The sequence below is a fragment of the Pezoporus flaviventris genome, unplaced genomic scaffold (genome assembly GCF_033815535.1).
Source record: "Pezoporus flaviventris isolate CSIRO_AGI_PZ_B2104156 unplaced genomic scaffold, CSIRO_AGI_Pfla_v1 ptg000069l, whole genome shotgun sequence".
NCBI classification, from domain to species: Eukaryota; Metazoa; Chordata; class Aves; order Psittaciformes; family Psittacidae; genus Pezoporus; species Pezoporus flaviventris.
Window position 1 is genome coordinate 562,652 of NW_026892617.1, and position 13,077 is coordinate 575,728.

The 13,077-nt window shown below is 49.1% G+C and overlaps 1 protein-coding gene across 1 annotated transcript; it reads left to right on the forward strand.

Annotated features, from left to right (window-relative positions):
- Window positions 1–4,285: 4,285 nt before the first annotated feature.
- GUCA1B (guanylate cyclase activator 1B) lies at window positions 4,286–10,836 on the forward strand. Its single transcript, XM_061471998.1, has 4 exons — window positions 4,286–4,964; window positions 6,883–7,032; window positions 8,380–8,494; window positions 9,113–10,836. The coding sequence occupies exons 1-4, from the start codon at window positions 4,761–4,763 to the stop codon at window positions 9,238–9,240; spliced, it is 597 nt and encodes a 198-aa protein (XP_061327982.1). The 5' UTR covers window positions 4,286–4,760; the 3' UTR covers window positions 9,241–10,836.
- The last annotated feature ends 2,241 nt before the right edge of the window (window positions 10,837–13,077 follow it).

Here is a 13,077-nt window from a genome sequence, read left to right on the forward strand (position 1 = left end):
CTAACTTTGGGCCTCATTTACACCAACCCGATAGACGTAGCCTGAGGCGAATACAGCCGCAGGGAGCGCGCAGCCCCACAGACACCGGGCTCTGCCCTCCCGCTGCCCCCCTCCCGCGGCCCCCCCGCTCAAGCCCGACCCCGCATCTCCCACCGGCCCCGTCCCGCCACCCTCCCACGGCCACCAGCGCGTCCTGCGCTCCGCCGGGCCCCCTCCGCCCCGCGGCTTTCCGCGTCCCAACCAAACCCCGCGGCCCGGAGCCCCGCTCGGGACGCGGCTTCGCGAAGGGCGCTCGGCGGTGGTGGGTGGGGTGGGGCTGGGCTCGGGGTCCCGCGCCCCCCGCCCCGCACACTTACCCCTCCCTGCGGGCGGGCGGCGGCGGCTCCGGGCCCGCGGGGGCTCTCGGAGGGGGCGAGGGCAGCGGAGCGCGGCGACACCCGCGGCCTGAGCCCCGCCCGCACCTGCCCAGGTGCGCCCGGCGCAGCCGCCGCCCCGCCCCGTCAGGCCACGCCCCCTGCCCGGAGGCCACACCCCCCCCACCCCCGGTTCGGTTCTTCTCGTGGGTGGGAAACCGGAGCCGTGAGTCAGGAGCGAGGGAGCCTGCGGGAGTCAGTGATGGGGTTCAGTGAACGGGAAGAAAACGGGGGATTTCCCGTCTCTTTCCATTCATGTGCTGAATCCCGGCTTTGGGAAGGTTGACGTATCCCGGGAGCAGCCCTGGGTGAACGTTTGAAAGTCTTCACATACAGAGAAAAATCCTAAAGGGGCTCCAGGAAACCTGGAGAGGGGCTTGGGGCAAGGGCCTGCAGGGACAGGCCAAGGGGAATGGCTTTAACCTGCCAGAGGGGAGACTGAGCTGAGCTCTTAGGCAGAAGCTCTTCCCTGGGAGGGTGCTGAGGCACTGGCACAGGGTGCCCAGAGAAGCTGTGGCTGCCCCATCCCTGGCAGTGTTCAAGGCCAGGTTGGACACAGGGGTTTGGAGCAAGCTGCTCCAGTGGAAGGGGTCCCTGCCTGTGGCAGGGGCTGGAGCTGGAGGAGCTTTAAGGTCCCTTCAACCCAAACCATTCCATGATGATGAATACCTTATCCCCCATAGTTATTCCCACTGTATAAAAACACAATATATGGCCAAATAGCGAGCAGCTGGAAAGAGACACAGACAGAGAGCTGAACTCCCAGCCAAACTATGAGGGATCTTTGATCTCTCAAAGGCTGCCTTCATCCTCCCCACATTCCTCCTGTCCACATGCCCATCCTGCATGGTGATGGGTAAATTTAAGGATGCCACAGGTCTGCTTTCCTTGTGGGCTGACGCTTGAGGAAGCAGACACGGGTGATGCGGCACAAGCACCCACACACCTGGGCTGTCTGAGGCAGAGAGTTGGGACCAGCTGGGGCAGAGCTTTGCTGTTTCTAGAGCCTCTATAAGGACCCTTGACTGCCCAGCCCATGAGTGGGGTCTTAGGGCAGGTCATGGCTGTGGTATGAAACATAATGGAGCAAAATGAGAGGCGAGGGCTGCTCCAGCGTGGGTTTAGGATCTCCTTTGCCTCCAGTTTCACTGAGGCTGGTCCTCCCGCAGCTGTGCCCGCCTGCACCTTTATTACAGGCTCCGTGCCTTCCCCGAGTGGGAACGCGGATGCCAAACCAGTGAGTGTTCCAGCCCAACGCAGGGTTTGTGTTTTTCTTGAGTCTCTACAGCCGGCGCTGCAGCGTGTGGCAGCATGTTGTGGTAGTGAACCGGCAGGAAACAAGCTCTCCTTTTCCATGCTCTCAGCTGGGAAACTCTGCAGCTTCTGAGCTGTCTAGGTGAGAATCTAGGGATAGCTCATTAGGCAGGACATGTAATGAGGCATGTAAGCTGTTTGCAACTAACCATCCAAAGTGTTCGCTCTGACATAATATATAAAGCATTGATCCTAACCCAGCAGCCAAACAGCACCAACCCCTTCACTTTTTATTCTTTCTGCTTATATTTACCTCTACCTGCATCTTTTTTAAGTCAGATGAAGAAAGCCTTTGGCTGACAGACTGTACTTCATGAAGCGGCAATCTCCTGGCTGTGCGACAGCAGCTCTTTCACACAGTGTACAGAGCGCGCACTTTGGGACAATGCAGAGGAATTTTCATACCAGGAGCTATAGGATTTGCTTTTATTTTGGTGCCAAATTAACATCAGTACTTTTATCAACACGATTGTATCGTGATACCTGCGATAACACCAGCTAAGCTTTGTAACCCAGGTCTCTTGCAGTCCTTTGTTCCTAGCTGGAAAAGGCTGGAGTCATCAAAACAAAGAGGAACCATTTTCTCTCCTGGGAACAGATCACTAAGTTCCCATAAGGCAAAACAACATTATGCAATGAGGCAAGACAATGTCCTGGGCATGTGGAGTCTTGCTGTCTGCTCACAGCTCTCGCATTCCAGCATGCAGCCGTGGTGCAGCACAGCACGAAATGGTGGAAAGCTTCACCCCAGCACATGCAGAACTCCCCTGATGTGCTGCTGGAGAAAGAGCCATGAGGTCTCCCCACCCTGTGTCCCCCAGCAGCTCTTTACGACCCAGAGAGAACCCATGTGCTTGCCAGGATGGTTCAACAAATATTCAAGGCCAGGTTGGACACAGGGGCTTGGAGCAAGCTGCTCTAGTAAAAGGTGTCCCTGCCCAGGGCACAGGGTTGGGGCTGGATGAGCTTTAAGGTCCCTCCCAACCCAAACCAGTCTGGAGTTCTGTGAAATATTGGAGGGAAAAAGCTGTTTCTTTACATGATCTTTGTAACTGAGGATGGGGAAGTGGAAAACACAACAGAACTGGTTTATAAATACCACAGTGACTGTGCCAAAGACTGTTTCAGGAGGTCCAGCAGAGACCAGGGCTGGGAAATAGATCCAGTGTAACCTTTTCTGATGAGCCAGATTTCAAGCTGTTCTGCTGCAGACAAGTCATCTAAGAGGTGTAGGCTGAAACCTTTACAAAGGGAAGGATGGAGTGTATTCATTACATTACATTGTTTAAGGCACAAAGACCAACAGTACTCCTGTTAAAACAAGATTAAAATGTACCTTCCTGTTAAGAGAGCAGCCTTAGTCTTCTTAGTAACTGCTTTAGTCCTTCCCATCCAACTCCATGCTTGCAAAAGGAGGATAGAAGTAGCACAGCACTTAAGACTCTGAAATGAAACCACGCATTGCCTGGGTATGCTTACACACAGAACTGCAAACTTATACTTTACTACATATCTGTATCTACACACACAGCCACATGCACTACCAGTGATGAGTTAAAGAAGCAAGCAGATTCAGAGCAAACCCTATTCCTACTGTAGGACGTGAATCACTGCCCTGTTCTGCAGTATCAAGTTTTACACTGAAATTTGATCCATGTAAGACGCTTTTCATCCCAAAGTAAGTAAAAAAAGTACAGTTTGTTAAAGAAGCAAACAGCATAAAACCTTTGGGCCTAAGGATTAATGCAACAGGGAGCCTACTATTTCCTTTCAATGCTGCTTCAATCCTCTTAAAAGAAGAATCCCATCCAGATGCCAGGCTGGCTCAGACACATTTATAGCTACAGGCAATTTCCTTCCAGCTGACATGGATAATGGTTGAATTCTGAACACCTGGAATGACATGGATAAAAGCTGGTGGCTCTAGCAACTAAAGCAAAGAGCAGTAGGTTGTATGTAAGGGGGCTTGGGGCTTGGGGCTTGGGGCTTGGGGCTTGGGGCTTGGGGCTTGGGGCTTGGGGCTTGGGGCTTGGGGCTTGGGGCTTGGGGCTTGGGGCTTGGGGCTTGGGGCTTGGGGCTTGGGGCTTGGGGCTTGGGGCTTGGGGCTTGGGGCTTGGGGCTTGGGGCTTGGGGCTTGGGGCTTGGGGCTTGGGGCTTGGGGCTTGGGGCTTGGGGCTTCCTTTGGCATGGAAAGAGGCTGGAGTAGAAGCAAGCAATATTTGTTAGTAAGAGTAAGTAGGAAGTGTGTGTTAATAATTAAAGGCATGGAGGGAAAATAAGAATAGCTCAATGTTTAAAAAATTAGAGAAATTAAATAATTCTGTTTCTTTTAGCTGAGAGTTTTATGAATGAATTGTGGAAATGAGATGTGTATTTATAGCTGCATGCATTTACTTGTTCTCTTGGTCACTTTATATAGAGAAAAGCCTATAGTAGGCATTTAATTAACTTTATCCATTAGCAGATTTCTTCATGTGAGTGCTGTGTGCTTCATTTTTCAGGGCTTGCTTTCTGTAGTTGGTGTTTGATACCACGTCCCTTTTCTCTGAACCACTGGGTATCCCCAACAAGAAGGTTATACAAGCCCCAGCAGTGAACCCTGGCTTTCAAGTTCTTTGACATGAAGCTATTAGTGTGCAGAAGGATCCTGAGCATCTGGGCTGTGGCCCTAAATAGGGCACAGCCTGGAACATCTGAAGGTCTCCGTGGCTCATAAGTGGGAATCTCCTAATGATCTTAGCTATTTTTAAACATGCCTCATGCCACGCTTTATACTGCTCTAAGGCAGAGAAGCAACTGTGCGATCACCAAGCGAGCACCCAAAGCTGTGGTGGTGAAAACTAGGAGGAAAAGAGGAAGAAGAAAGCAAAACATAAAGAAGGTGAAACAGCAAGGCAATATTACCATCAAGTAAAGGCACAAGACAGCAAGAGGACAAAGAGCAAGCAACTAAAGGTGACAAAAGGACGAGACAAGCAAAAGGCTTTGGCAGGGTTTTCCTTTGGTTGTTTTTATCTTGCTTTACGGAGCAGAATGGGACAGCAATTCACCAACGCTGAAGGGGAGCAAACAGAGATTGATGTTGCAGAACTGCAGGAATGGTACAAGAAGTTTGTGGTCGAATGTCCCAGTGGGACCCTCTTCATGCACGAATTCAAGCGGTTCTTCGGGGTCCAGGATAACCGTGAAGCAGCAGAGTACATTGAAAACATGTTCAGAGCTTTTGATAAGAATGGGGTAAGTGGTGAGGAGGTTTTGAAGTTATTTATCTAATAATTCATGTCTTTCTGCTGCTCTTTGGACCTGGATTTGGTGGTGCTGAGGCGCTGGCACAGGGTGCCCAGAGAAGCTGTGGCTGCCCCATCCCTGGCAGTGTTCAAGGCCAGGTTGGACACAGGGGCTTGGAGCAAGCTGCTCCAGTGGAAGGGGTCCCTGCCCGTGGCAGGGGTTGGAGCTGGAGGAGCTTTAAGGTCCCTTCAACCTGAACCATTCCCTGATCCTATGAGCTTTAGGCAGCCAGTTTTTGAGACAGTGTTGAAAGAGCTTCAAATAGCCAAGATGGTTACATGAGGAACGCATCTCTATTATGATAGAAGGGGAATTACAGACAGAGGAAAGTCCTACTCAGGCTTGCTATACACTGGATGAAGTGTATATATGCGGTATGAGCAGGTGGCATGTAACAAAATATTGATTTTAGCTGCTCAAAAGCAAAGGAATGCTGAACAATTGGGACATTCTGGTTTTAATTCCCATTGCTGTGTTTGTTATCAGACACCTGGGAAAAGTGGGCTTTCTGGTTTAGTAGCAGTTCATGCATACCCATATGCTGGTGCAAAAGAACCTCATAGTAGCCTGTGCTATTTTAGATACTCAAACCAAATGTCATTTGATGGTTTTTGTGTCATCTTGAAATGGGCAAGCAATGCTTGCTCCTTTTTTCCTCCCCAGAGCTCTTGGTCATGCTCAAAGTAGAGGGTTTGCTGTGTCTAACTACAGGAAAAGAGGCAACAAGTCTGTCATACCTCAAATACACCAATGTCCCTTCAGCTTCCCTTGCAGCCAGTGACAGAATCACATGAAAGAGGCAGCAAAAGTCAGTTTGTCAGGAAGGATTAGGAAAAGCTCTGGAGGGTGTGGGCTGGTCAGGCTGGTCTTGGAATTTGAAGTTGGCAAACCCAGATTCCTGCAGGTTACTGAAGGTCCTGGTCCCAACCCTGTTCGGAAAGCTGTGCCTGAAGTGTTGTGGATCAAGCAGTGGGCAGGAGGTGAAGTCCCATTTTGAGGAGCAGCTCTAAGGAGTCTGAAAATCCCTTTCCAAGGGATGCTTGTGTTTGTATGTTTTAAGAACACCAAATTAGGCTTAGGCCCATGGTTTTGCTTGAATGTACCCATGGTATATAGTCAGTTAAGCAGGACCTAACCATCTGAAGGACCATCAGTAATATGGTAAGAAGCTCAATTGTTTCTTTATGCTTGCTGGCCTTCAAAGTCCAGTAGCAGCAGTGTTTCATCATGGCTGTGTTGTTGCAGAGCATTTCAGTGCCAGGAAGGTGGTGCACAGCCCAGACCTAGGGGTTTGCTGATGGGGTGGGGAAGGCTGTAGAGTGATTTGGGGCCCTGGCTCATCCCTGGGGATGGTGTTGATCTGCATGAGAGGTGTCTGCTGGATGCTGCGGAGGGAGCTCTGCATCCCTTCCAAGGCTGAAGTCTTCCTCAGTTGGATCAAGATCAAACAAGGGGAGAAGGATGGAGGAATGGGGTGATGGTTGGGTGTTGGTCTTGGTGATGAAGCAATTGAGGCCACTGAGAATGGCAAGCCCTTCCCAAAAAGTCACTACCTCCTGCACTGATCCTCATCTGCCTCCCTGTCCTCCATGTAATCTGTGCTGTCGTTGGGGTACTTAAATCACCAATCTCTGGAGTCCTGGTGCATGTCCCCCTTATTGCAGTGTCAAATTGCTTTCCTCTCCAGTGTCACACTCCTCATGGACTCATCCTTGGGGCGCTGGGGTCTCAAACTGGCACAAATGGTCTGTGAAATAGCTGTCCCATGGATTATCTTTTGGCAGTTTTAATCCAGGTTTTGTAAGCGGTTTTATATCAAGTATTCCCAGTTAAGTATCATTCAGCAGCTGCTTTCCTGTTTCGACAGGATAATACCATTGATTTTCTGGAATATGTAGCTGCCTTGAATCTTGTTTTACGAGGAAAACTGGAACACAAGCTGAGGTGGACATTCAAAGTGTATGACAAGGATGGGAATGGCTGCATAGATAAACCTGAGCTGTTGGAAATTGTGGAGGTAAGTAGGCATTGCCTCATCACTCATTTAAGCAATCACTGTTCTTTGGCAATGTAGCGATGTACATGGGGTTTGTGATAATCAGGTTTCAAGGCAGCTGTGGGTAGTGAGGAAGTGAAATTGCCTGACCTTGGAGGAAGGGTTACATGCTCAGTGGTTTGATGGAGCCCCATGGGGTGGCTGAGGAATCATTCTACCCGCTGCAGGCAGCCTGGCTCTGCTGCTGCTCAGAAACAAGGCATCTGGGTGCTGTTGTGAAGTTCCTCTATCTCTGCTCTGCCTTTCCTTTCATCCTTCTTACACCAAGATCCATTGCAGTCACCAGCACAAGAGAGTTTCACCCCATGCCTGTTACAGGAGTCAGGTTTCCTGCTTTAGTAGCTGGTGAGGATATAGAGAGGCACAAATCAGTGCGGAAATCCCTCCTGCAGTGATTGAGTTCTGTTGTTCTGCACTTAGCTGTAACTAGTGACTGTGTGAGAGGAGGCACGGGGCTTAGCAGACAGTCACACACAGGGTACCTGGCTTCTTATTTTAAGGCAAATGTCCTTAGGTAAGTATCTTGGTGCTTGTGCTGGACTGCAGATGCTGACCCTTGCCCAGCAGTACCCATGAGGCTCAGTCAATGGTTATCAAATACCCGAGGTGAAAACCGAAACTGGGTCTGTGGACAGAGCCTTTTGGCCAGAAGGTGTGACCAGCTTGTTACCTGCAGCACCAGGAGGATCTGGGGTGTGTGTCTGGGGCAGGTTCAATTATAGTTTTGAGGTCAGCCAGGAATTGGCCCGAGCTGTGTTAGGCTCTTCCTAATCCCCTCTCTGTTAAGAGTTCAGACAAACCCTGTCAGCCTAAGGAGTGAAGTTAATAACGAGCAGGTGGTTGTCATGGGAGGAATGGATAAAATCTGCCCCTTTCCAGTGACAAAGTGGGTCAAAATGTGTGCTAATGCAGGCTTGATCTTGCACCTTGGGCGCGGGTTCCTTGGGGGGAGAGGGCAGGGTAAGTCCAGATGTGCCTGGCCTCAGATGTTAAGAAGTCATACTCCAAAGTCAGATTTTCCCAGCTGTGAAACCCTTTCCTTGTTCTTTGCAAAGGAACCCTGAGGTCTGACCAAGATGTGTAAGGAAAATGGGAGTGCAGTTGCTTCAAAGAGCAACTGAAGTAATCCACAGTGTGTGTGAGCGTAAGGTCAGAGGTTTCATTAAAGGTCTGAGGCTGTCGAGTGACAGGTCTTTGCAGAGAGGTTCAAACCACAGCCTTTGTATAAGACCTTTACGCTGCTGGGGGGATAATGGAGTTCACTGCTTTTCATTTTCCAGTCCTTCTAATCTGTGAACTTCTTTTCAGTCCATCTACAAGCTGAAGAAAGTGTGTCGGTCAGAGGTGGAGGAGAGGACGCCATTGCTCACGCCAGAGGAGGTTGTGGACAGGATATTTCAGTTAGTGGATGAGAACGGGGATGGTAAGTGATGGATGGCTCAGATTGCATTCATGTGTAATGAAGTTATCTGTGCTGGGCAGGCTACTTTAATTCCATCTATCAAGAAATCACTTAGGGCTGTTATGTTACTCAGACACACTGGGTTTGGTTCTGCTTTGCTTGTTGGAATCAGGGGGAAGTTGGTGCAGCAGGACAAAATAATTATGCATAATACAGAGGATTATATATATGTATAATACACTATTTTGGCTGGATTTTGATGCCACACACATCCTCTGAAAGCCTTCAGCAGCCAGAGTGTAGGTCCCAGTCCCAGCACAAATACCTTGAGTAAAGACAGTAGCTCTAGGCAAATTGGAGCTTGCAGGATCAGACTTGCAGTCCTCCTGAAGAGCATGTGTAAGCTAATGCAGCGTTTCATGTTAGCTGATGGGCTGGGGTAGGTGTGAATGCATTGGGTTCCAGCCTGGTGGTTTCTCTGTCAGCTAGCTGGGCTGATGTGCATGAGGAAATGAAGTACAGCTTTTGTCTTGTTAGCATATTTTCTGAAACATAGATGGATTTCTTTCCTGCCTTCCTCTTCTTGTCTTACTGGTCACGTTTTGTCTCCCCATCTTGTTCCCCTCATCTCATACACAGGGCAGCTGTCTCTTGATGAGTTCATTGATGGGGCCAGGAAAGACAAGTGGGTGATGAAGATGTTACAAATGGATGTAAACCCTGGGGGATGGATCTTGGAGCAGAGGAGAAAGAGTGCTTTGTTTTGAGAAAATTCAGGTTTGATACAGCTGAAAATGTGATGCTGACTACAACTGTGGCTCTCTTGCTCTAGGGTGGTAGTGGTTTTCCTTTTTAATACAATCTCAGCATCCAGATGAAAACTTCAGTGGTTTAAGAAGCCCTATCTCAATCTAAAACCCATGTGCTGCAGGTACCCCATGAATAAGTCAGTCTATGTACAGAATACCATGTTTGCCAGCTGTGGTTTTTGGTTGCACCCCAAGGGACAGACTTTGTGGCTTCCTGTAGTGGATCCTGAGCAGGGTTTTAGCCTGAGAACAGATGGGATTGGGAAGTGACAGTGGTACTGTCTCCAGTGCAGACTAGTGTTGGCATCATTCATGCCTGTGAGACACAAACACATCAACCCCAAAGTAACAGCAGAAGAGGTGGTCTGGCAGTCTTCATACATCCAGGATGTCTATATGTATGTTTAGTAGACTGTACTGCTAATGTAAGATATTGAACACCAACAAATGACTCTCAAGTGTGAGAACTGGATTATAAGCAGAGCCAGGCCAATATACAGTTGAGGAAAACAAGGTGTGGGCTGGGAGGTGGAGCAGTAACTCCATCTTGCATCTCCCTCCTGGGGACCAGACTCTGCTGCTTCTTCCTGTTCAGAGACCTGGGTTCTGTGTGGCTGGAAAAAAGCTATTTCCAAACACTGAGCAGCAATAGAAAATGTACCTCTTCTTGACAGCCACTTGTAGAGGTCAGACTTGCACAAGTGTGGTTCTGGTCCTTTTGAGCCCCTGTTTCTCACCTGCATCATCACTCTAAACAGCTTTCCCTGCCCTGTGAAGACTGAATGAGCTTGAGGAGCTCCAGGACTTTCACTGCACTGGGACAAGTTTTGAGTGGAAGGAGAGAGAAGGGAAGAGCAGAGTTTTGCTCTCTGCGGTGAGAGGATTGGTGCTGCTTTATCAGCAGGACCACAGGATGGAGCAAGTGACAGAATCCGAGTTACTAAAGTGGTACAGTGGTTTTACACTGGACTTAATTTAGCCACGGGATATAGGTATAAAGTTTGCACAGTTGTAGGCTGAGCTGCTATTCTATCCCATATTCCTACATATATACATCTATGTGGAAAGAGAGTTTGGGTTGAAACAAAGTTTTTGTTCACCTTAGTTGTTAGCAAGAAAATAACACGAGTTTTTGTGGCTTAATTTTCCCATGGGATCAGTGGGCCAGCTCATACCCATGAAAAGATTTGCAATCCCTTTTTTGTGGCCTTTCTGACTGTATTATCTTTCATTAGTTGGTTAGCTTGCTGCTTTGTCCTGGCAATTTAACCAATGGAACAAACTCAGGAATATGAGGGATCCATAGGGATAAGACACAATCACTGCTAGAGTTCAGATGCACATTTCCATGTCTAAATGGCCTTTTGAAGAGTGCTCTGGAAATACACGCCAGCTTGTGGCATGCTCGCTTATCAAAGCTCATTAGACTTCCAGTTTATGCTGCTGTAAGGCAGCTGTTTAAAGCTCATTCAGGTCAATAGCTGAACAGCCAAAGAGCTGGAAGAAAAACCTGACTTCTGACCTGAGAAGAAGAGAAGATCTCGCTTGCCTGGAAGAGAAATTCTCTTCACTGGTTTTCCAGCTTGTTTTCCAACAAATGTTTTCGTGGGAGGATGCAAATCTCTACTTCCTTAAATTTCAGCCTCTCGACCAACATAACACACTGCTGCTCACACAACCCTTACGTGGATGCTTAGTGACTATAGCTGCGTTGTGCAGGTTTACTTCAAGGCTTTCAGTTCTCTTACTCTGTTCGCTTGGTCGCATCAGGCAGAGGAAGGAGCTGTTGGGTGCCCCCCGCACCAGCAGTCCTCTGTTGGGGTGGTAGAGGGCATCCTAACACTGAGCACTTGGACGGTTGGTGGTAGAAGTTTTGTAACACATGGATTTAATAAAGGAATTGTGTATGAAAGTTCTGCTTGGTTTGGAGTATTTGTTTTCACTCAGAATGGAGGCAAAGACCTGAGTATGACCAAAAGCAGCGTCTTTAGAACGGACTTAATGAATTTAAGGAGGTGTTAAGTGTAACAGCTAACCTAGGTAAGACAGCTACCAGGTGGAGAAGACAATGCCTGTTCTAATCCTGCCAAGACTGAAGCAGGAACCTCGAAGCATTTAGGACTCAAAGCACTGGACGTGGTAGTGGGATGGTTCTATCTCCGCTGGCCTGGAAAGCCCCAGGATGGTGGCAATGCCCATGGTGAATAAGGCCTGTGTTGGATAAGGCCTGTGTTAGTGCTGGCATAACCCAGTGGAAAATCATTCCTATTATCAGTTGTGTAATCTTTTGTCAAGAAATCACAAGGTGCTTTCGTTTTAGTCCTATTTTTAAACCCATAGGTATAAACGCTTTGATCTCCTCCCAAACTCAGTGCAACGTTCACATCAAGCTGTTGATGTCAGACCTTTTGCATAATCCATTTTCCAGACTTACAGCCCAGCTAGGATTGGATTTGACTGATCGGATTTCCTTGGGGTCTAAATTGGGAGATAGGATGGCTTGGAAAAGGCAAATGCCATGTGATGTTCCTGAGCTTCTACCATCTGCTCTGACGTTTGATGCCTCTGAAGGTGGGCAGGATTGAAGATGGAATAATCAGGTAAGAAAGCTGAAGGTGAGGCTGCTGTTGAAGGAGGCTGGTGGGGAGAGGCACCAGGGAGCAGCAGGAATCTTATCTTGGGATGCTCTGGGATATTCCTGGGGGAAGCACAGAGCTCTGCTTTGCATGCTCTTTATTTGCCTATGCTCTCAGAGGGGAGCTTCACCCATGGATAGCTGGGGTTTGGTGGCTGCCCAGGGGTAAGGTTTGTGTCCGGGTCATTCCCAAAGCACCCATGTGCAGCTTCCCATGTCATGTTGAACTGAACGGCCATGCCAGGACTTACACAGCCCCTTGCTGGTCACTATAGGGACTTCTTGTGGTCTCACCACACTCGTTTCCTCACCGTACCTGTGCTCAGGTCTGGCAGGATGGGAAAAGATGACTTTCCTCCTCCCCTTCAAAGGGAAGTGCACCTCAAATTTAGAAAGTATCTCAAACACATCCCCCTTAAATACCCTCTATTTAGAATCACAGAATGGTTTGGGTTGGAAGGGACCTTAAAGCTCCTCCAGCTCCAACCGCTGCCACGGGCAGGGACCCCTTCCACTGGAGCAGCTTGCTCCAAGCCCCTGTGTCCAACCTGGCCTTGGACACTGCCAGGGATGGGGCAGCCACAGCTTCTCTGGGCACCCTGTGCCAGCGCCTCAGCACCCTCACAGGGAAGAGCTTCTGCCTAAGAGCTCAGCTCAGTCTCCCCTCTGGCAGCTTCATGATGCCAAAACAAAGGTTTCTGCACTTGCATGAGACAGCAAATGTGTCCTGCTGGAAGCAGAATGATTGACTGAGGGAGAAAAAGCACAACCTGCAAGAGCCTTGTAAAACAGCTTTATTAGTGCGCTATGAGAATGGCACTACAAAAGCTTCATGGTGAAACACAGTCAAATGAAAAAGATGCCCAGGAAAAATGGTCAGAAAGTTGCTTATGAATTGCAAGCATCCAATGCCAAATAACAACTTTCATCTAGCCAGGAGCTCCTTCCTGGTGTCCTGTATTGCCTCGTATGAGGTGAGGAAATCCCTCTCGAGGAGCAGCCAAGGCACAACCCCAGCTTGGTGTGGGGCTGAGGCTGCTGCTCTCACAACCTCCTTGTGCGTGTGCTGGGTCCTGGGCACAGCCCCTGCTCCTGGCACTGGTTATCAGCACCGGGAGATAAGATTCCTGTGCCCAGGATGCTTTAATAAGGGGTGACTG

What these genes read in the sequence shown, in the direction of transcription:
- GUCA1B (XM_061471998.1), top strand. Translation starts at nt 4,761, where the DNA reads ATGGGACAGCAATTCACCAACGCTGAAGGGGAGCAAACAGAGATTGAT. An exon ending in GAGCTTTTGATAAGAATGGG is followed by an intron (nt 4,965 to 6,882) that starts GTAAGTGGTGAG and finishes CTGTTTCGACAG; the next exon opens with GATAATACCATTGATTTTCT. An exon ending in AGTGGATGAGAACGGGGATG is followed by an intron (nt 8,495 to 9,112) that starts GTAAGTGATGGA and finishes TCTCATACACAG; the next exon opens with GGCAGCTGTCTCTTGATGAG.